The sequence below is a fragment of the Aquarana catesbeiana genome, linkage group LG10 (assembly GCF_042186555.1).
Source record: "Aquarana catesbeiana isolate 2022-GZ linkage group LG10, ASM4218655v1, whole genome shotgun sequence".
NCBI lineage: Eukaryota > Metazoa > Chordata > Amphibia > Anura > Ranidae > Aquarana > Aquarana catesbeiana.
Window position 1 is genome coordinate 125,719,199 of NC_133333.1, and position 23,780 is coordinate 125,742,978.

General features: G+C 42.7%; 1 protein-coding gene across 7 annotated transcripts in view; it reads left to right on the forward strand.

Moving 5' to 3' along the window:
• Positions 1-23,780, forward strand: part of GRIK4 (glutamate ionotropic receptor kainate type subunit 4) — a 925,106-nt gene that overhangs the window by 888,978 nt on the left and 12,348 nt on the right. For all 7 annotated transcript variants that reach the window (XM_073602576.1, XM_073602574.1, XM_073602569.1 and 4 more), the window contains 2 exons: positions 10,789-10,954; positions 19,115-19,340. In XM_073602576.1, coding sequence (XP_073458677.1) covers positions 10,789-10,954; positions 19,115-19,340 — 392 coding nt within the window. The remainder of the gene's footprint in view (positions 1-10,788; positions 10,955-19,114; positions 19,341-23,780) is intronic.

The window sequence follows — 23,780 nt, forward strand, 5'->3', positions numbered from 1 at the left end:
TCAACCAGTGTTGGACTTTTGCTTGAACATGTATATTGGGGCAGCCACAAGCCTGAAGTTAGGGACTTGGAATGTTAGGAAATGTCACTTTATCTTAAACTGTCGATTGTGTCTGTCATTATGTTAACTTATTCTTCAAGTAAAATGTTTGAAACTTTGCTTTTGCCTGGTCTGAAGGTACTAAAGGTATGCAAAGCAAGTAACCCGCGCACATAGTCTACAGCTTGGGTTACTAGATACACTGAGATATGAAGACAGAGATACAAGGAGTTAATTCAGTGTGGAGTTCCAAGTGGTTACCAAGGGTAGCAAAGGTTTCTCTAGCAGCCTGTCGTTAAGTGTGTATATGTGGCAGGTGAGATAGCCTCTTGCAGTGAGGGAGATGTTGTCGTTATTCCTTCAGCCATGATCCATTCCCATAGCAACGGGAGCAGATCTGCACTGCTGGGGACCTCATCCTGTAAACAGGTATGGAAGAGAAAGAGTTAAATCAAGTGCATGCATAAAGTCCATGCTAGGTGCATGGTGGGACCCCATACTGTTACTAGGAGTGAGGTAGCAGTGAGAAGCTGGAGAGGGCAAGGGGTCCCTTGTCCCTCCTAAATGCTCAAGTAACTGTGGTGGTGTATAATACATCGAGAGTTTACTAGAGTTTGTTCATGTTTGAACATTTGTCCGGGTTGTGAGTGTGGCTCCAGTTAAGATACCCCATGTGTAGTGTGGTGACCCTGTACAAAGTGCCTAGCGTAGCCCATAAAAACTCACCCTGGGGTAGGACTCATGTGACCCTTGTGCCCAATGAGGAGTGAAACATGTAGGATGTGATGACCACCACACAACCCCGACCACGCTTAGCAACTACCAATACATGCATCCTGTTTGCAAAATGGACCACTGTGGATTTATGTATAAATTGTTGCTCCTATGAACAGCCATTGTTAAAGCTTAACTTCTATTTTTCCAGTAAAAGAGCCATAGGGCAAAAGACACCCGCAGCTGAGAGTTGTAATTTCTTGGTAAGAACAGTTCCATGTCAAAATCTAGTTAAAAAAACAAAGTATTGCATAAAATGATTATTTCTGATGCTTAACCTCCCCTTTAGATTTTACCTGCCTGAATCCATGGGCTGTCCATTTACAGCTGAGCAAAACTCACCTGGTGCAGCTCCCACCTGGAAATGATGCTGATCGGCCAGCTCCTTCCTGTCTATGTTTACAGCACTTGCTGCACACTACCTTTAATGCTCTTCCTTGACCCAACTTGTATCTGCTCTGTGTATTACCATGTAGGACCCAGTTTGCTCTGACCCTACTCTCTCCACTGTGATTGTGTAACGTTTGGACTCTGATCTAGTTGTGTGTAACCTGGTTCATCTATACTGCGCTTCTGGCTGACCCTCCTTGTGTTAGACCCTCTGTTACTACTTGGCCTTCTGTGGCCACATACTAATCTCAGTGCTGCTGTACTTACATCTGCAGCAGTGCACCACAAGCACCAGCAAGCATGCTCTGCCTACAGTCCCGCTCATGGTACATGCTACTTATCACTAAACTATCTGTATGTTACTTGCGAGCCTTACATTAAAGGAGAAGGCAACCTAATGGATTCTGCACAAACTCAGATATCTGCCCAAGAACTTTGCCGTTTATCCCATCAAGTCCTGGAACTGGCCACAGAGCTCACTAGGGTGCAATCTTCTCCTACTACCACCGCTAAAAAAACTCTGCCACCTAAACCAAAGATTCCTTTGCCTGATCATTTTTCTGGGGACAGTAGGAGGTTCTGTAAATTTAAAAACAGCTGTAAATTAAAGTTAAAGCCATCTTTGTCTGGCTCTAAAACACAGAGGGTGCAAATCATCATTTTGTTACTGCCAGTTGACCCCTCCATTGGGCCCTGCTAATGGTAGATGCTTTCTTTAAAGCCCTGGGTTTGCTATATGGTAACCCAAATTGTGCTGCTGCTGAATCAGCCCTGTGCAACATACAGCAAGGGGCCACCTCCGCTGAGATTGTTCAGAGTTTAGCAGGTGGACCCTAGAATATATATAGAATGACAAAGTGCCCCATAGCCAATTCTGAATTGGCCTATCTGAGGCAATTAAAGACACTTTGGTCAACTACACCTACCCAGCCTCACTGGAGAAGGCCATGAAATTGGCCATCAGAATTAACTGTTGTCAGTGGGAGAAAGAAGACTGGAAATTGGCACAGCTGAGGTGAAACCTGTGCCTTCTTGACAACCAATTCCTCCCCCTCCAGTGCCATCTGAGTAGGAAATTATACACTTAGGTTTCACCTGTTTATCTGCTCAGGAACGCACACACCATCTTGACATGGGACCTTGTATTGTGGTGTCAAGGGCAGTGGTGTATTTAGGTTTTGTGCTGCCCTAGGCCTGACTAAACTTGTGCACCCCCTAATTTAAATATGACCCACCCCTTCCTGTCAAGGCCATATCCCAATTTAAAGGAGAACACTGATGTAAAAGGGACTGCTGCAGACTCTGGTGGAATAGGAAATTCTGATGTAAGGGGGTCTCTGGTAACCACAGAGCTCCCCCTTACATCACAGTCCACAGAGACTGCGAGGGTGGCACAAGGTAAAGTAAGAGACTGCATACATGGCACGGCACGAAGTGTACCCCCAGGTGAATGGGGCCAACCAACCTGTAACAATGTGCATTGCACGCAGTGGCAACACTGTGATATTCCATTTAAGGGGTTAAAACCGGCATTGCGGAAGCAACATATTGCCTCATCACTGCATGTCAGATTCCTCTGAAAAGAGATCTGAGCATGGATTGCTTTTCAGAGGAGTGTCAGCCCTTACCGACATTGTGAATGAGCATAAAAAAAGCAGTTGTGATTGTACAGGATTAGGGGCAAGAGTAACGTACATACACACACATCTACATGTATTGCTGAGGGGGAATTAGAAGAGTGACACAAGACAGTTGTCTTAGGAAGTGGGGCAAAAGTATAAATCTGGCCTTGTCAGTAGGCAAACACAAAGCTTCCCTGTGACTTTCACCACTTTCATGCAAGCCTGGGAACTGCAATGTCGCCAGCAACACCGGGCACTGCCATGGTGCCAGCAACACCTGAGCACCAGTATCTCACCTGTTAGACCAGAGACATCTATTCATGATCAAGCAATGGTGGTAACCTGCATGTAACATGATACAGAGTAAGCTGTCCCTGCCTGTCACCTCTCTGTGCTGTGCAGTCTTGTCAGCCTCACCTGGTGCCATCTGTGTTGGTGCTTACATCTTCCTGATCACTCCTCTCAGCATCTTCCTCTCCTCCAGTAGATCTCTCCCGGCCCCCCCGCACAGAGAGCCAGAAACTCCGCCGACTCGTACAGCATCCTCATCTGCCCGGACTTCCCACTCATGCAGACCCCTCCTCCCCTGCTGCAAGTGACCTTATGCCACCTTTGGTGCAGGAGCCGGCTCACTGGCAGAGTGGCTCCTTCTGCCTGCCCTGATGACGCTCACGCTGCACTGATCTATAGTTCGGCAGCGCAGTAGGGGCTCGAGGGGCTTTTTCGTGAGTGGGGCAACTTTTTTGCCGCCCCCTACAAAGTGCCGCCCTAGGCCTGGGCCTTGTCAGCCTAGGCCAAAATACAGCGCTGGTCAAGGGTCATATGCTTTGCTCTTGCTCCACAAGAAACTCCAGCACCCTAGGTGATTGCGAAAAGGTCACCCTAGGTCTGCTTTACACTCCTCAAAAGGACAATCACTTAACGAGTCCTGGTGTTATCCACTATGGATTCTTTGTGGATTCCAGAGCAGCCGGAAATTGTATTGATCAAGCAATGGTCACAGGCTTGCCTCTGCAATGCTCTTATCCACCTAATTTCTGTGGATAATCAGCCTCTCTCACAAAGTTAAGTGCTATAGGCCACTAACCTTTTCCAGCTACAAGTGGGACCTTTGCAATGCAAGAGAATTTCCAGCCAATGGGTATTCTTGATGACAGGTGCCATTTCATCTGCTATTGTGCGAGTTGCCACTTTTTATTCATTAAAGGTTATTAATATACTGCACCTAGTCTAGTGCCATTTGGTATTCCCTTATATGTTACAAAGATTTCTTCAGTCTCTGAGGAGCTGTAGCCAGTGTATAAAAGGGAATTTAACCCCAATACACTTTTATGGGCTCATGTAATTTTCATGTGCATCCTCTTCTTCATTACTTAAGCACTTTACCTGTGAGCCATTTGTTTGCTTTTTCGTGTAGGCCAGTCTGCTTCTGACTCAGCCCTAGCTCATGATCTTCACAACGTTCAACTCAACAAGTATTATTTTCATCATCCAAGTAAGCCTGGGGGTACAGGAGCTACCCTCCGAAGATGGGGGTAATGTCAATACCAGGATTCAAGCTGTCTCTTTTAAGGCTGAGCAAAACTCATCTGAGACAGCTCTTACCTGGAAATGGCGGTGATTGGTTAGCTCCTTACTGTCCATGTTTTAAGCACCACCAGTGCTTGTGACAGTGAACGCTACCTTGTGTGCTCGTGCTTAACCCAGCTTTTATCTGCTTTGTGTATTACCATGTATGTCCTGGCTTGCTCTGACCTTGCTCTCTCCACTGTGGTTGTGTACTATTTGCACTCTGATCTACGTGTGTGTGTGTGTGTGTGACCTGGTTCATCTAGACTTTGCTTCTTGACCCTCTTATGTTATCAGATTCTCTGTTACTACTTGGCCTGCTCTTACCCATACCATCTACAGTCCTGCTCATGTTCTGTGCTATTTATCACTGAACTATCTGCAAATTTAGAACATTTGAAGTGCTTCACTGTTACCTATACTTTTGTCCTGACATAAACTCAATAAAAAAAATACTATATAGGCTATAACTTATTTATGCACTTCAAGGGTTATTTTCAATATATTTATTTCTGTAGCTTTCAATAAGTTGATCCTTTAGCAAAAAATACATTTCCACCCATCTTCTTCCTCCCCCCTCTATTTTAAGCAGTTGCAGATAATTTCCATATTTTTTTTTTAAGTAAATACTTTTTTTTTTACTATGATAATAGTGCAGACCCCTGTAATATCAACATCACATACCTCAGAAGGCTGTGCATTAGTATGAGCTGAAGTATTAAAGTCGTCCAGATGTACTCTATTGCCAGCAATGGGTGCCTGCAGCAGGAAATTGGGGTGCTGACACACCAGGGAGGTACAGGGCCCTCCAGCGATGATCTCCGACTTCCACACAGGATATGTGGTGCATCTTGGTGTACGAACCTCTCCTGTATATAACTAATGGTTGAGAAGAACAAGATCAGACTACCTCCCTTGTTTTAGGAAGGATTCTCACTCCCTCCTGGTGGCAAAGGCATGATACCTCAACCTGAAAGACACTATCTGCTTTGAAGAACCAGGTGGTAGGCCCAGGGATTGAGACCCCACCACTGACAAGGTGAGAAGAAAATATTCTACCCACCTGAAGTGGCTGAAGGTTTACAACAAGGGACTACCTGATCCATAGAGACAGACCCAGTGACCTGCTCAGAGCCCAGACCCATGACAACGGAGAAGAGGGAAGGCAACTTTGAAGAGAAAGTCCCACAATGCTTAACACACATTCAAGGTAGAAGTGTTTAACTCCCTGTCATTAGACAGGGAGATCTGAGGGTATACAGGTTTTGGACCTTTTTGGTAAGGGCTTAAGCTAGAAAACCTTGCCTACAGGTAACTGATAGTTACCAACCCAGCAAAGCCTGATCTTGCCAGATCTTGAAGGTGTTGGGCCCTTCGGGGAAAATTCTTACTATAAGGATCTATAAAGCTGATTCTCCTCATTGGAGGTTGTCTGAGCATCTCTCAATGGGAATGGCAGGAAAAGGCACTAGGCTAAACACAAGAGCCAGTGCTCTAAGAAAACGCAGATGTGTTCTGCACCTGAATGCTGGAGGGGCAAACTACCCAAAGACCCACCAGGAGCCACAATCAGCCCCCTCATACTTGTAGAAGTGGGGGTACAATGTCATTTAGAAGGCTTTTTAGAGGACTTAGCTGGTCTTTGACTTTGAGCCCTATGGGCTGTCTGGGAGACAAGTATGAGAGCCTTTGGGCACTTACTGCAGAAGTAGAAGGAGAAGGGTGGAATTCATTTGACCTCTCTCCAGACCACTTTGAGGCAGGGGTTCACTCTGACCTACCCTGGCATCCCTAATCACAGTATCAAGTGTAGGGCCAAAGGGATAATGCCCATCAAAATCCAAGTGAGTAATTTGGTTTTAGGGTTTGGAATCAGCACCCCAGCATTGTACCTAGAATGGTCTGCGCATCTGTATGGGCATAAAAAAAAAAAAAAGAACACGTGAGACATATGTTTAGATGCTTGTAACAAGCTATCACAGCTGAACCGTAAGGCTCCAGACATTTGCTTCACATATTAAGTTAGGCAGGGTTCTACCGCAGCAGTGGAGAAATCCTGTTTGAGGGATGTAACCCATTTTGACACAGGATATAGGGAAGAACCTGCCCGAATAAACTGGGATTAATGGAGGGATATCAGCTGTTGGTCAGCAGAATCCTTAAACACACCTTCTATCTGTCTAGTAGTTCATTATAGTTTAACATAGTTCAACACATGACACCATTGGTTGTTAGGACAGTGGTGGTCTTAGCAACAAATCAATGCAAAATACAGATGGAGGAGGACCTGTCCTGGGGATCGGGGTCTTGGTCATAGCTTAGTAGATGCACTGTTCTCAGAGACCTGGGGAAGCAGGACTATAATCTGGGAGGGGGGGGGGATTTCTGGCCACCCCAGCACCCCCTAGTTCTGGGTCTGTCAACACCCCGGCAGCTGGTACTGATAATGGTCGGACAGCGGGTGATGATCTGGTCCCTGTAAGCCACAGTAGATGCACAGCAGCTGGATGGTGGTCAAGAGAGCAGATTGCAAGTATTTCCAATCATCCTGTAGGTGACGGTATAACCCCATTTGTATGTGAGTTCCTCTGTCCCTCACTGGAAGAAAAAGAAACATTTTTTTTTTTAAATGACAAAGATTCCAAGATAAAATATGTACTAGAGCAGGAATATGCAATTCAATTAGCGTATCTCCAGCTGTTGCAAAACTAAAAGTCCCATCATGCCTCTGCATCTGGGTGTCATGCTTGTGGCTGTCAGAGTCTTGCTATGTCTCATGGGACTTGTAGTTCTGCAACAGCTGGAGGTTCGCTAATTGCATATCCCTGCACTAGAGGGTCAAAGTTTATTCATCTTTGTTGTCAGATCCAATGGCCATTATAGCCATGTATTGTGTGTAAAGCTGCATGCACCTAACATAAGGGCCCCCAAAAAGACATTACACCAAAGTTATGTAGTGCTCTTTTTCAAAGATCCTTTACACTGTTTAAGGCATGGCTATCCAAAGCAGTCTACTGTTAAATTCCAGCATTGAACATTTTAAAAAAATGTTGCTATGAAACATTTATGTAACTATCACTTGCGTTGCATAACAGGCTTCCCTAGAGACCACGCTACACTACTGGCCCATCATTGTGATGAGTGGCCTCTCTGAACCAAAAGTGGCCCGTAGCAGGGTGTGAACTAGAGCCCACAACTTCAGAAGCTTGTAGCTGTTTCTGTAACAGAACACTCAAAGTTTTGGAGCTTCCTCTGTGCTCTACAGACATGCAGAAATAATATGCAGCTACCTGGGGGTGTCTCCTGTGGCATACTTATGGTGGTTTCATAAATTTATTTGACCCATGGGTCACTTTAATGTAACCATACACAACGGGACATTCTACCACCCTAGTGTACCATCTGGACAATTATTTTGCCAGGAAATACACAGTTGTAACTCAAAGAAATAAAGTTGTGTGTGTGTGTGTGTATATATATATATATATATATATATATATATATATATATACACAGTGGGGACGGAAAGTATTCAGACCCCCTTAAATTTGTCACTCTTTGTTATATTGCAGCCATTTGCTAAAATCATTTAAGGTTATTTTTTTTCCTCATTAATGTACACACAACACCCCATATTGACAGAAAAACACAGAATTGTTGACATTTTTGCAGATTTATTAAAAAAGAAAAACTGAAATATCACATGGTCCTAAGTATTCAGACCCTTTGCTCAGTATTTAGTAGAAGCACCCTTTTGATCTAATACAGCCATGAGTCTTTTTGGGAAAGATACATCAAGTTTTTCACACGTGGATTTGGGGATCCTCTGCCATTCCTCCTTGCAGATCCTCTCCAGTTCTGTCAGGTTGGATGGTAAACGTTTATGGACAGCCATTTTTAGGTCTCTCCAGAGATGCTCAATTGGGTTTAAGTCAGGGCTCTGGCTGGGCCATTCAAGAACAGTCACGGAGTTGTTGTGAAGCCACTCCTTCGTTATTTTAGCTGTGTGCTTAGGGTTATTGTCTTGTTGGAAGGTAAACCTTCGGCCCGGTCTGAGGTCCTGAGCACTCTGGAGAAGGTTTTCGTCCAGGATATCCCTGTACTTGGTCGCATTCATCTTTCCCTCGATTGCAACCAGTAGTATTGTCTCTGCAGCTGAAAAACACCCCCACAGCATGATGCTGCCACCACCATGCTTCACTGTTGGAACTGTATTGAACAGGTGATGAGCAGTGCCTGGTTTTCTCCACACATACCACTTAGAATTAAGGCCAAAAAGTTCTATCTTGGTCTCATCAGACCAGAGAATCTTATTTCTCACCATCTTGGAGTCCTTCAGGTGTTTTTCAGCAAACTCCATGCGGGCTTTCATGTGTCTTGCACTGAAGAGAGGCTTCCGTCGGGCCACTCTGCCATAAAGCCCTGACTGGTGGAGGGCTGCAGTGATGGTTGACTTTCTACAACTTTCTTCCATCTCCCGACTGCATCTCTGGAGCTCAGCCACAGTGATCTTTGGGTTCTTCTTTACCTCTCTCACCAAGGCTCTTCTCCCCCAATAGCTCAGTTTGGCTGGACAGCGAGCTCTAGGAAGGGTTATGGTTGTCCCAAATGTCTTCCATTTAAGGATTATGGAGGCCACTGTGCTCTTAGGAACCTTAAGTGCAGCAGAAATTTTTTTGTAACCTTTGCCAGATCTGTGCCTTGCCAAAATTCTGTCTCTGAGCTCTTCAGGCAGTTCCTTTGACCTCATGATTCTCATTTGCTCTGACATGCACTGTGAGCTGTAAGGTCTTATATAGACAGGTGTGTGGCTCCACCTCAATACTGGGCCTATTCTGGCATTTCTCTCCTTCATGTAAAAATAATCATTTTTTTGCTAGAAAATTACTCAGAACCCCCAAATATTATATATGTTTTTTTAGCAGACACCCTAGGGAATAAAATGGTGCTCATTGCAACTTTTTATCTCGCATGGTATTTGCGCAATAATTTTTCAAACGCTTTTTTTGGGAAAAAAAACAGTTTCATGAATTAAAAAATAACAAAACAGTAAAGTTAGCCCAATTTTTTTGTATAATGTGAATGATGTTACGCCGAGTAAATAGATACCTAACATGTCATGCTTTAAAATTGCGCACAATCATGGAATGGCGCTAAACTTCATAATTTAAAAATCTGCATAGGCGACGCTTTAACATTTTTTACAGGTTTCCAGTTTAACGTTACAGAGGAGGTCTAGTGCTAGAATTGTTGCACATGCTCTAACGCACGCGGCGATACCTCACATGTGTGGTTTGAGCGGCGTTTACATATGTGGGCGGGACTTACGTGTGCGTTCGCTTCTGAGCACGAGCTACCGGGGACAGGGGCGGTTTAAATTTTTTTTTTTTTATTTTTTTTTTTATTTTACTTAATTTTTTTTTATTTTTACACTTTTTTTTTGATTAGTTTTATTCCTATTACAAGGAATGTAAACATCCCTTGTAATAGGAATCTATGTGACAGGTCTTTATGGAGAGATACGGGGTCAATAAGACCCCACATCTCTCCTCCAGGCTGGAAAGCATGAGATCGGGAAAACATTTTTTACCGATCTCATGCTGACAGCCGCGATCGCGGTTTCGGGTTATTTCCGGGTACCCGGGCGTGACGTCATAACATCTCGCCCGGGCCTCCGACGGTCATAGAGATGACTGGTGACCATCTGGTCACCAAAAATCTCTATCGTCCTCATCCGGCGCCGGCCAATTCATTCTCCGGGCTCCCGATGGCACGGGAGAGACCGGAGAAGCACCGGATGGCGGCGGGAGGGAGTGACATCCCCTCCCGTCGCCTATAAGAACGATCAAGCGGTGGAACTGCCACTATGATCATTCTTATCGTGCACATAATCGCCGGCTGAAAATAATGATATCTGAATGATGTCTGTAGCTACAGGCATCATTCAGATATCACCCCCCAAAGTCCAGTATACAGTGGCCGTTTTTGAAGTGGTTTTAATCAAGTCAAATCAGTATAATCAAACACAGCTGGACTCAAATGAAGGTGTAGAACCATCTCAAGGATTATCTGAAGAAATTGACAGCACCTGAGTTAAATAAATGAGTGTCACAGCAAAGGGTCTAAATACTTAGGGCCATGTAATATTTCAGTTTTTCTTTTTTAATAAATTTGCAAAAATGTCAACAATTCTGTGTTTTTCTGTCAATATGGGGTGCTGTGTGTGCATTAATGAGGAAAAAAATGAACCTAAATGATTTTAGCAAATGGCTGTAATATAACAAAGAGTGAAAAATTTAAGGGGGTCTGAATACTTTCCGTCCCCACTGTATATATATAAATGTCTAACCATTAAATAATTAAAGATTGTGATAAATTTTTTTTTTTGTTACAGGTGGACATTCACCTTGATAATTATTTCTTCATATACAGCAAATCTTGCTGCCTTTCTTACTGTGCAGAGAATGGATGTACCCATTGAGTCAGTGGATGACTTGGCAGATCAGACTACTATTGAATATGGTACCATACATGGAGGATCTAGCATGACTTTCTTCCAGGTAATTATCCCCATCATGCCAACAGCTTTACATTATAAACTACCGGTAATAGGTCAGCTACATATAGGATTGTTAATTGCTTTCTTGACCATGGCTTCTTTACACTACTTTATTACATGCTGATTTAAATGTATTGCAAAATTCATTTTCCAGATCTCCTAAAATAGATCTGGTCTCTGCTGCCCTCCCTGTGTAGTTTCACCACTCCTGTTTCATTCTATCCAGTACAAAATACATTTAAAAAAATTATTTAAAAGAATGACACTTGGAAAGGTAGCAGAGCTTAGTCAGAGCTTTAAAGCGGGGTTCCCATTTTAACAGAAAAAAAAATTAAAAGTCAGCAGCTACAAATACTGCAGCTGCTGACTTTTAATTGGACACGCTCTCCCCCCCTCCGCTCATCGGCGCCGGCATTTCAACTGTGGTCGCCCGGCTGTGGCTTCACAGCCAGGCACCCACTGCGCATGCGCGAGCCGCGCCGCACCATCACTGGCCCCGCATTCATCTGGGACCGGTCACGTGTCCCAGATGATTGACAAGAGGGAGGGTGGAGAGGCGATCTCCCTTCCTGCGCCGTGGGAAGTGACGTCAGGAGCCCAGGCACCAAAGGAGGCAGACTACGAGGGACCCCCTAGCAACAGCCAAATGTTTTTTCTTAATTTTTTTTATGAACATTACTAATTTTTTTTGGGGGGGTGGAACTCCACTTTAAGTCCAGACATAGAGATGTTACCACTTGAAGCTGTAGTTTAGCTAAAATACATTTTTTATTTGTTACAGTTTTAGCTACACCACTTGCCTGCATAAAGTATGTCCCATGATGTGGAGGCTAATGGAATCTGTAGAAATCTTCACTGCAGGGCTTCTCTATTCCCTTTGGGTCTTTGGGCTTAGCTGCATTAAGGATGATCCGACAGGGACAAGCCTGCTGATGTATTGCCCTATCCTGCATTGAGAAAATGTATTTCCCTGAGTATTCTGCTAGTAACACAATCTGTGATAGAGAGAGTCTGATCAGTCCTAGGATTCCTCCCTCCCCTTACCCATATACAGATCATGTCAGGCTAGGTCCATGCGTGTGTGGATCCTATGCGCTGCGTTTTGCGTACCTGTGAGAAATTTGGGGAAAAAGTCCCTGACCTTTCTTTCTAAATGCGCCTGCATGGAACCACATGGTGTGGCTGCACCATATAGTTTTATGAACCTGAACACACGTTGAATTTTCTGGCGCATGGGATGCTATTAAGGAATAACGGCACCCCTACACATAGGGCATTGCGTTTTTTTTTCCTGTGGGCCGGAAAATGCGCGCGATTAGCATGTGTTTCCCAACCCTCATATGTGTGAACCAAATCTCATAGGCAGTGTGATCAGAGAAGGAACATTTCTAAGTAGAAGAGAATTCAGGAGGGGCCATTAGATCATCTTTAGTGCAGCTGAGCCCAGGGACCTGGAGCTCTCAACCTCACAGTGCTGGAAGTTCAGCAGCAGCAAGAGGACAGGGCAGCTGTACAATCAAGATTTTTACAGAATCCAGCAGCCTGCACATGCTGGGAATACTTCAATATGGGGAAATAAAGTTACTAAAGCTGTATAAAAAAAAAAAGTTTTTTTTAACTAAACGTCAGCTTTAAGTTACCTGCATCTATAACATTGTCATCATAGTGTACCTAAAGGGAAATACTAAATAGTACCCCTAATGCCATATAGGTAACCTAGCATTACTGACAATACACTGCCATTGCTGTTCACCTTTTATTTATTTATTACTAGAAAAAATATTACAGTTTATTAATGTCAGACTGAATTTTCGTGCAAAGTGAAATTTTTCCCAGTGTGATAATTTCAGCAAATATATAAGTGTGCATGCCATTTGCAGAATTATGCCATGTTTAACTTTGTTTTCTGCAGAGACTATGCCAGCCTTTCTCTTTTAGAAAAATATTTTACCAGGACTGGCCAATTGTATATAGCCAATAAATCATACTCTGCATGAAGTATCTTTTCAGAGCATTTCTCACCAGTGCTTTGTAAATTGCATTAGCAATCTCAGTGGTTGTATTACTTGGGCTAGAAAAATGCCAATTCATTGATATTCAAGGACCACTGACCTTAAAGCGGAACTTTACCCATAAACACTTGATAAAAAAAATGTTCCTTAGCAATGAACATACATTCTACATTAACCTCCCTGGCGGTATGATGATCATGCCAGATTTTTGATGCTGAAAGCAGTACATTGTTTTGCATAGAAATTTGGCGTTTTATATTGTAGGCCTGTAATTCTTAGGAGTAACTCAATTAAATCTGTCCAAACAAGAGTCTAGTAGACATCCCGGGTATGATAAAGTTTGAAACACGAAATCATAAATTATAAAATAATAAATAACTATAAATAATTATAACAAATATTAATATAATAATAATAAAATGTATTCAATAATGCAATCAAATCAAAAACACAGAAATTTGCGCAGTTGCAGAATTGTCGCTGTCATTACTTTCAGTGTTTGATGACAACTTTCCCCACGAATCACTATACACACAATTCTGCAAGTGATTCTAATGTATTATTGCTGTTGGTCTAAAACCACTTTTGACGTAAAGGGACACTTTTTGGTTGCTATGGACAATCTCCACTTTCCAGGCAGAAATAACAGTATATATAATATAAAACTGCATGCAGGGCACTGGACAAAGCACTAGGGATCTTACAGATTACAGTGTACTGTATGTGTTATGTGTTTTTCACTTTTTGAATTTGGCGCCCGGCTCCGTCCCTGTGCGTTGCGATGCTCGCAGGGAACGGAGCCCGACACTGTGATGAATCGGAGTACACAGCCTGCAGACACGGCAGGGAGACATCGCAGGATCCAGGGGACAAGGTAAGTAACTTTGCCTGGATCCTGCGATGTAATCCCATGTGTGGCTCAGGGTTACCGCTTTTGGTAATGTAAATTCACCCCTGAGCTACACTCAGGATTACCGCCAGGGAGGTTAATAATTATGCTACCAAAATTAGTGTGTGCTGTAAGTTGCCTCCAGCATTGCTCATGTTTCTTCTTGCCATTTTGCTAAATCCCAGAGCCCCTGAGCAGCAGTAAATCTTTAGGCTGTCAGCAGATTGACCTCTATTGGCTCAGATTTTTGGCACAATGCCAAAAATGGAGAGCAACTGAGCATGTGCAGAGCAGGGTGAGACTGTGTATTGCAATATGTGACATGAAAACAATAAGATGATGTGATCACCCTGTTGGATAAAAAATAATTAAACCTCCATGTATGTGGGGTTCATAATAAAACAGTGATTGCATAACCCACGTAGTTCAAATAAACTTAGTGATAAAGACAATGAACATTTGAAGTCCAAAATGCAGAGTACATCTTCAGCATTGTGAGTGTGTTTCCTTTTTTATTTACTTTTAATAAACTGTTTAAACTTGTTACGCTATGGGAGCTTTTTTCCCTTGTGTTTACATGGGGAATGAGTGTCTACTTGCCACATAGAGCATTCCTGTCAAAGAGGTCTATGAGTGATTTATTTACAGTCTATACCTGAGGCTGGGGTTGACAGCCACACGCCCGCTTGATCTCCTGACAAGAGATCTAAGGAGGAACCTTTCTGTCACCACTTATTCCCGGGTGATCCAGACGCATGTTATACACCATTTGGACGTTTATCACTCTCTCCTTGGCAACGACTTTCTAGCTCTATGAACTTTTCACTCCATGTACTCTGCATTTTGGACTTCAAATGTTCATTGTCTTTATCACTAAGTTTATTTGAACTACGTGGGTTATGCAATCACTGTTTTATTATGAACCCCACATACATGGAGGTTTAATTATTTTTTATCCAACAGGGTGATCACATCATCTTATTGTTTTCATGTCACATATTGCAGCACAGCCTTTTTCTGTTTTGGTTTGTATATTAAGTGGATGTGTCTCACATTTATGGTTGCAGCTTTTTTGTCATACACATTGCCTTTTTTGGGGATAGCGCAGTAATTTTTTTCCAGCTTGTAGTTGAGACTGTGTATTACTGGATTTTAAACAGTATAGACATTTATTTTTAATGTTTTACATAGCTATACCTGCACAAGGGGCCAGCCTTAATTTTCTGAATAAAATTAAACTTTAACCACTTCAGTCCCGGAAGGTTTTACCCTCTTAATGACCAGGCCACTTTTTAGTGATACGGCACTGCGTTACTTTAACTGACAATTGCGCGGTTGTGCGACACTGTACCCAAATAAAATTGATGTTCTTTTTGCTCCACAAATAGAGCTTTTTTTGGTAGTATTTGATCACCTCTGCGGTTTTTATTTTTTGTGCTATAAACAAAAAAAAACAACAATGTTGAAATTGTTTACTTTTTTACTTTCTACTATAATATATATTCAAAAAAAAATTGTAAAAATTCAAATGTATTCATCAGTTTAGGCCAATATATATTCTTCTACATATTTTTGGTAAAAAAAATTCCCAATTGGCATATATTGATTGGTTTGTGCCAAAATTTTTTTTTTTTTTTTTTTTTTTGCGGGACTGTGACATTGTGGCGGACAAATCTGACACTAAGTGAAACTTTTTGGGGACCAGTGACACCAATACAGTGATCAGTGCTAAAAAAATGCACTGACACTGTATAAATGACACTGACAGGGAAAGGGTTAACATCAGGGGCAATCAAAGGGTTTACTTTTCAGTGGGAGTGTTTTCTAACTGTGTGGGGGCTGGACTGATGGGAAGAACACAGAGATCCCTGTTCCTGCTGACAAAGAACAGAAGATCTCTATGATTGGCTCACGCTCAGTGCAGCAGGCGTGTGCCCACAGTATCTATTGCACAAAATGACGTACAGGTATGTTTTGCGCAATAGAGCCGCTCTGCCGCAGTATATAAAGCCATAGTAAACTGCCACAAAAACACAAACAAATGCAGGTTTAAGTCATAATGTACTAGTACGCACCGCATACTAACACATTATGAGAGACTCATCTACACATGGAACCCTCCAGCACAACTCTGTCATGGCGCTTCCATCTTCACCTGGTCTTCTTTCTGGGTTTGTGTGCTCTGGCTGTATAAATGTTAGGGCCGCGATAACATCACTCCAGCACATGCACGCGTAAGCCCAGGCACGGAGCTCTGAAGGTACCAGTGGCGGCTAGTGCTCAAAATTTTTGGGGTGGCGCAAACAAACTGAAAAATTCTGGAAAAAAAAAACAATCAATTGCAGCCTCACTGTGCCCATCAATTGCAGCCTCACTGTGCCCATCAATTGCAGCCTCACTGTGCACATCAAATGCCACCGCTGTGCCCATCGAACGCTCCCACTGTGCCCATCGAACGCTCCCACTGGGCCCCCCCGCCTACCGTCTGCCCGCCACTTACCCTGTCTCGGTGGGGCAGTGGATGATGGCGGCGGGCGGTGTCCTCCATGCTCCTCCATGTCCTCGATGTCTTCTCCCATCCTCTCCTCCCATCCTCTCCTATGATTGGACACCTGATAGGCGTCCAATCACGGTGCCTGTCATTTCAGCCAATCAGGTGATGGGTAACAGACCCGAGCACCTGATTGGTGGAGAGGCGGTTCAGTGTTAGGAAAGCGAATATTAATTCGCTTTTCTAACACAGCTGGGTGAACTGCGAGCGCTAAGTATTACCTTTTTTAATGCCTATTAGAGCTCTAATCAGGTGCTTCAAAAACACCCCCTGCCACTGTAATTCTGGCACCCGAAAAGGGGCTGGGCACTTGAACAGGGGGTGGCAGCGGCAGCCATGGATAGATTCATGCAATACATGACTATCTATTGGTGATAGAGGGGGTGGCTGGAGAGAGGGGGTGGCGCCCGTGCGCCCTTATGGACGCACTGCCACTGGAAGGTACTGCACAGGTATGCTGTCCCTTCAGAGCACATGCACTGGTGATGTCACCAGCTGCATCCCAGGTGAATGTCTCCTAAACGGTGCAAGTTTAGGAGATATTCACTGTACCTACAGGCAAGCCTTATTATAATATATCATATTTATATACAGTGGGGACGGAAAGTATTCAGAACCCCTTAAATTTTTCACTCTTTGTTATATTGCAGCCATTTGCTAAAATCATTTAAGTTCATTTTTTTCCTCATTAATGTACACACAGCACCCCATATTGACAGAAAAACACAGAATTGTTGACATTTTTGCAGATTTATTAAAAAAGAAAAACTGAAATATCACATGGTCCTAAGTATTCAGACCTTTTGCTGTGACACTCATATATTTAATTCAGGTGCTGTCCATTTCTTCTGATCATCCTTGAGATGGTTCTACACCTTCATTTGAGTCCAGCTGTGTTTGATTATACTGATTAGACTTGATTAGGAAAGCCACACACCTGTTTATATAAGACTTTACAGCTCACAGTGCATGTCAGAGCAAATGAGAATCATGAGGTCAAAGGAACTGCCTGAAGAGCTCAGAGACAGAATTGTGGCAAGGCGCAGTTCTGGCCAAGGTTACAAAAAAATTTCTGCTGCACTTAAGGTTCCTAAGAGCACAGTGGCCTCCATAATCCTTAAATGGAAGACGTTTGGGACGACCAGAATCCTTCCTTGAGCTGGCCGTCCGGCCAAACTGAGCTGTCGGGGGAGATGAGCCTTGGTGAGAGAGGTACAGAAGAACCCAAAGATCACTGTGGCTGAGCTCCAAAGATGCAGTCAGGAGATGGGAGAAAGTTGTAGAAAGTCATCCATCACTGCAGCCCTCCACCAGTCGGGGCTTTATGGCAGAGTGGCCCGACGGAAGCCTCTCCTCAGTGCAAGACACATGAAAGCCCGCATGGAGTTTGCTAAAAAAAATACCTGAAGGACTCCAAGATGGTGAAAAATAAGATTCTCTGGTCTGATGAGACCAAGATAGAACTTTTTGGCCTTAATTCTAAGTGGTATGTTTGGAGAAAACCAGGCACTGCTCATCACCTGTCCAATACAGTCCCAACAGTGAAGCATGGTGCTGGCAGCATCATGCTGTGGGGGTGTTTTTCAGATGCAGGGACAGGACGACTGTTTGCAATCAAGGGAAAGATGAATGGGGCCAAGTACAGGGATATCCTGGACGAAAACCTTCTCCAGAGTGCTCAGGAGCTCAGACTGGGCCGAAGGTTTACCTTCCAACAAGACAATGACCCTAAGCACACAGCTAAAATAACGAAGGAGTGGCTTCACAACAACTCCGTGACTGTTCTTGAATGGCCCAGTCAGAGCCCTGACTTAAACCCAATTGAGCATCTCTGGAGAGACCTAAAAATGGTTGTCCACCAACGTTTACCATCCAACCTGACAGAACTGGAGAGGATCTGCAAGGAGGAATGGCAGAGGATCCCCAAATCCAGGTGTGAAACTTGTTGCATCTTTACCAAAATGACTCATGGCTGTATTAGATCAAAAGGGTGCTTCTACTAAATACTGAGCAAAGGGTCTGAATACTTAGGACCATGTGATATTTCAGTTTTTCTTTTTTAATAAATCTGCAAAAATGTCAACAATTCTGTGTTTTTCTGTCAATATGGGGTGCTGTGTGTACATTAATGAGGAAAAAAAATGAACTTAAATAATTTTAGCAAATGGCTGCAATATAACAAAGTGTGAAAAATTTAAGGGGGTCTGAATACTTTCCAACCCCACTGTAGGTTTACCTATAGGTAGAAGTTAAAAAGTGGACTTTACTTCCACTTTAAGCCAGTAATGTGTACATGTAACATATAAAATAAACATGAACACAACTTGGCTCTCCCATCACCTTGAATTCTGCTACATACAGTGTAGTACTTCCACAGCATATTAAATCAATTGAACACAGGTAAGCACATTTTGCAATGATTTTTCAGAGATTCAAGGCAAATGGTTATTCCCCCTATAATATATGCATGTTCCTATTTGCCTGATCAGGTTAAATCCAGCTGATTTGCAGTGAACTGTAAATAGGTTCTTTTATCTGTACACAATATTGTAATATTTTACTATCATTTATATACAAAACAGAAAAGATCCAAGAATTCAGTTAAAAATATATACAAATACATTGTCAAAGCACAAGCATATATTGTTATAGCTGTTCAATCACTAATAATAACATAATATGTGATAATGTTGTGTTGTTAATTATTAGAATTCTAGATACCAGACCTATCAACGAATGTGGAATTACATGCATTCAAAACAGCCCAGCGTGTTTGTCAAGAGTACTGAAGAAGGGATTGCCAGAGTGCTGAACTCAAACTATGCCTTCCTTCTGGAATCCACTATGAATGAGTACTATCGTCAACGCAACTGTAACCTCACTCAGGTTGGAGGTCTGCTTGACACAAAGGGCTATGGCATTGGAATGCCTTTAGGTATGGGCAGCAGTGAGTTTATATATATTTCCCAGTTTTTTGAGATGGCAAAGAAAGACCTTTTGGCACAAGACGTTGATGCAAGTTACAATTGAAATGGTTATATGGAATAGTGTAGTTTGTACATAGGTTTAAGCTGGTTCAGCAAGGACCGGCGGAATTTCGATCCATGTGTGGCTGCTGCTGCCCACCAGAGGTTGATATAACCATATTTCTAGATCAGCAACTGATCATTGTATTTTGATCAGGGTATTCAAGAGGATTCCTCCATCCACCTTGCATGTGTGGATGGGGCAATCCATTTGTCTTTTTTTTCAATCAGACCAGTAGCTGATCGAAAAAAAAGTGGGTCATTTATGACCAGCCTTCGATGTTTAATGTTTAATAAGCCAAATATACAGCATCTCTACTTTTATGTTCCTTTTGCAACTATTTTCCTTATCTCAGAAAAAGATCCCAATAAGTGTATTTTAATTGGTTTGTGGAAAAGTTATAGCGTCTATAAACTATGGTATATATACTGGAATTTTTATTTGTTTATTTTTTGCTAGTAATTGCAGTGATCAGCGACTTAAAGTGGGGCTGTGATAGTGTGGTGAAAGACTGACGCTGGGTGGGAACTGACTGACACTAACATCACCAGTAACACCAATGCAGTGATCAGTGATAATACTATACACTGTCACTGTACTAATTACACTGGCTGGGTAGAGGTTAACATCTCGGGGTAATCAAGGGGTTAGGTGGGTGCCTAACAAGTGTTAATGTGTATGTATTATGTGCTGCTTTTTACTAAAAGCCAACCCCTCTGTGCTGTTTGTCAATACAGGGCTCTGGGCTGTGATTGGACACAGCCAACCAGCAGGTCCCCGCCATGAATCATTGGCAGGGACCTGCTGAAAAAATCCCGCTGTGTCTAATCACAGTGAGAGTCGGCGCGCAATGTGGGGGTGATTGCGAGAATGCACCCTGAACCCGAAAGAAGGCAGCAACCTAGATGTACAGGTAGGTCGCTGTGTCTATAGGAACTGCCCATCCACAGTACAATGGAAAGGCGACCAGTCCTAAAGTGGCTAAACTAAAAGCGTAACTAAACCCATCAATTTAACAGTTTCAAAAAACAGTTAAATTCCCAACATGCCTGGAAATGCTAAGGCCTCTTGCACACTGCAGCTTGAAAAAGCTCAGTACAGCTCTTTTTTATTTTTTTTTTCTGAGCCAAAATACAGCCCATTAATTGTAATGTCCCTTTGCACACAGGTGTGTAAACAAGTACCGTGCATTCTTCAGTAAAAAAAAAAATAGAAAAATATGCTTTTTTGGTCAGTAATGTATACCTCATACACGCAAATGCGTGCAAATGTCCATTTACATATTGTGCAGAATGAGAACGCAAGAATACGTTTTTCGTTTATGCGCAAGTGCGCGGGAAAACATATACACGTAAATATGCGCATATACATCCAAAAAAGAAGGTCTGAAAAAGTAGATGCTCAAACAGCAGTATCATGTGCAAGAGGCCTGTCATATTTGCTTGTGCTGTCAACCAACTTGTCAAACAATAAAATGGCTGGTGTCATAACTGATCACAATTGCAGCATCATGGCAGTTACAGATCAAACCGAGGCTAAGATGGCAGCTTCCTTGGCTGAAAAGAATAGGAGATTTTAGTTCCACTTTAAAAAGTAAACTCCATACAAAAAACTGCCAAAACATGTACCATTTCTGATTTTAAATTATTCATTTTGTAATACTATTAATAAAAGAAATGATTTTAAATAAAAAAAAAAAAACCCACAGGTTTTGGCAACTTGTTTAAAGGTTATTTTGTGAGTTTTAAACATAAAACAAAGAAGAAAGCACACTGATTTGGTGCAGCATAACCACACTGTATTTCGTATAATATGTATTGCACTCTCATGCTTTGCACACAGCTTGGGGGAGAATGCAGTAACCAGGGACAGCAGCTCTGCACAGTGACAGTCCCATTCTCCACTTCTTTATTTCAGAAGGACCAGAAGAGTGCTTCACGCCAGAGTTTTGTCTGTGTATTCCACACCTGAACTTCACTGTAGCAGCAGCTGAAATCTGGCACAGTTTCGGACTGCTTCCTGTATAGGTAGTTGCTAGGCGACAACTTTCAGTGACAGGTCCACCTTACTCAAGCCTAAAAGGTGAATGGCTTACAAGACTTTTTATAAGGATCAGTGAACACTTAGAAGGGGCAACCTTGTTAACCTCTTGAGCACTGGGTGGGAGCACAATAGTAAGCTAAACACCAGAACAAGATAGTGGTACAATTATTCAGGTTTATTACTACATTACCATAAACATATATACATGTAAAAAGTTCATTTATTTCCCTAATGCAACTTAAAAGGTGAAAACTAATATATGAAATAAACTCATTACATGCAAAGCAAGATAGTTCAAGCCGTGATTTGTCATAATTGTGATGGTTATGGCTTACAGCTAATAAAAACCCCAAATCCACAATCTCAGAAAATTAGAATATTACATGCAATCAATAAAACAAGGATTGTACATAGAACAATATCGGACCTCTGAAAAGTATAAGCATGCATATGTACTTAGTACTTGGTTTGGGCCCCTTTTGCAGCAATTACTGCCTCAATGCGGCGTGGTATGGAAGTTACCAGCCTGTGGCACTGCTGAGGTGTTATGGAAGACCAGGATGCTTCAATAGCGGCCTTCAGCTCTTCTGTATTATTCAGTCTCATGTCTCTCATCTTTCTCTTGGCAATGCCCCATAGATTCTTTATGGGGTTCAGGTCAGGTGAGTTTGCTGGCCAATCAAGTACAGTAATCCCACGGTCACTGAACCAGGTTTTACTGCTTTTGGCAGTGTGGGCTGGTGCCAAGTCCTGATGGAAAATGAAGTCAACATCCCCATAGAGCTTGTCTGTGGAAGGAAGCATGAAGTGCTCCAAAATCTCCTGGTAGATGGCTGCGTTGACCCTGGACTTAATGAAGCACAGTGGACCAACACCAGCAGATGACATGGCTCCCCAAATCAACACAGACTGTGGAAACTTCACACTGGACTTCAAGCATCTTGCAGTGTGTGCCTCTCCATTCTTCCTCTATACTCTGGGTCCTTGGTTTCCAAATGAGATGCAAAATTTGCACTCATCAGAAAAGAGAACTTTGGACCACTGAACAACAGACGAGGTCTGTTTTTCTTTAGCCCAGGTAAGACGCTTCTGACGTTGTTTGTTGTTCAGGAGTGGCTTGACGAGGAATACGACATTTTAAGCCCATGTCCAGGATCCTTATGTGTGGTGGTTCTTGATGCACTGACTCCAGCCTCACTCCTTGTGAAGGTCCACAACACTTTTGAATGGCCTTTTTCTGCTGCTTGTGCCCCTTTTTCTTCAACACTTTTTTCCCTTCCACATAACTTTCTATTAATGTGCTTTGATACAGCACTTTGGGAACATCCAACTTCTTTTGCAATTACCTTTTTGAGGCTTTCCCTCCTTATGGAGGATGTCAATGATGGTTTTCTGCACAACTGTCAGGTCAGCAGTCTTTCCCATGATTGTGATTCCTATTGAACCACACTGAGAGACCATTTAAAGGCTCAAGAACCCCTTGCAGGTGTTATGGCTTAATTAGCTGATTAGAGTGGAACACTTTGAGCTTAGAATATTGCACCTTTTCACAATATTCTAATTTTCTGAGATTGTGGATTTGGGGTTTTCATGAGCTGTAAGCCATAATTATCACAATTATGACAAATCATCTTGCTGTGCATGTAATGAGTCTATCTCGTATATTAGTTTCACCTTTTAAGTTGCATTAGTGAAATAAATTAACTTTTGCACGATATTCTAATTTTTCAAGTATTACCTGTATAAGAAAGCAAGAGGGGGGGGGGGGGGGAGTGCGAAAAAGGGAGACCTAGGTGGACTTTTAAGGTACCCAAGGATTACAAAGTGTTGAATAAAAGTATGAAGGCCCCTTGAACCTCCTTTAGGGAAAGGGAGCCTTGACTGCTGGAAACATGGCATTGCTATGGGCGTGAACCTAAAAGGGAAGCTAAGTAGCTCCCTTAGGATTGGCTACAAAAACCTGAGGTGACTGGGTGGAGCTTGAACTCTAGGAAAAGGCTATGCTGGGGCATGTCCTACTGCTCTGAGGAGATTCAGCTGTCACAAGAGTTGACCACCCCCACCCATAGTGGTGTTTTTTCACAGCTTTATTAGCAGTTTTGACCTTGCCAGCAATTGATATCACTTTATGGGCTATGTCCTCAAGTTAAATTTTGGAGTCAGTCTAATGCCTGTCTGGCACTGATGGTAAGGACAGGCCTCTTAGACTATGTGAGTTTATGTTTTATGGGTGCTTACAGTATAACTATGACTGGCATTGTTATTTGGTACGTTTGGAAAGTTGTTACTTTTGCAAGGTTCAATA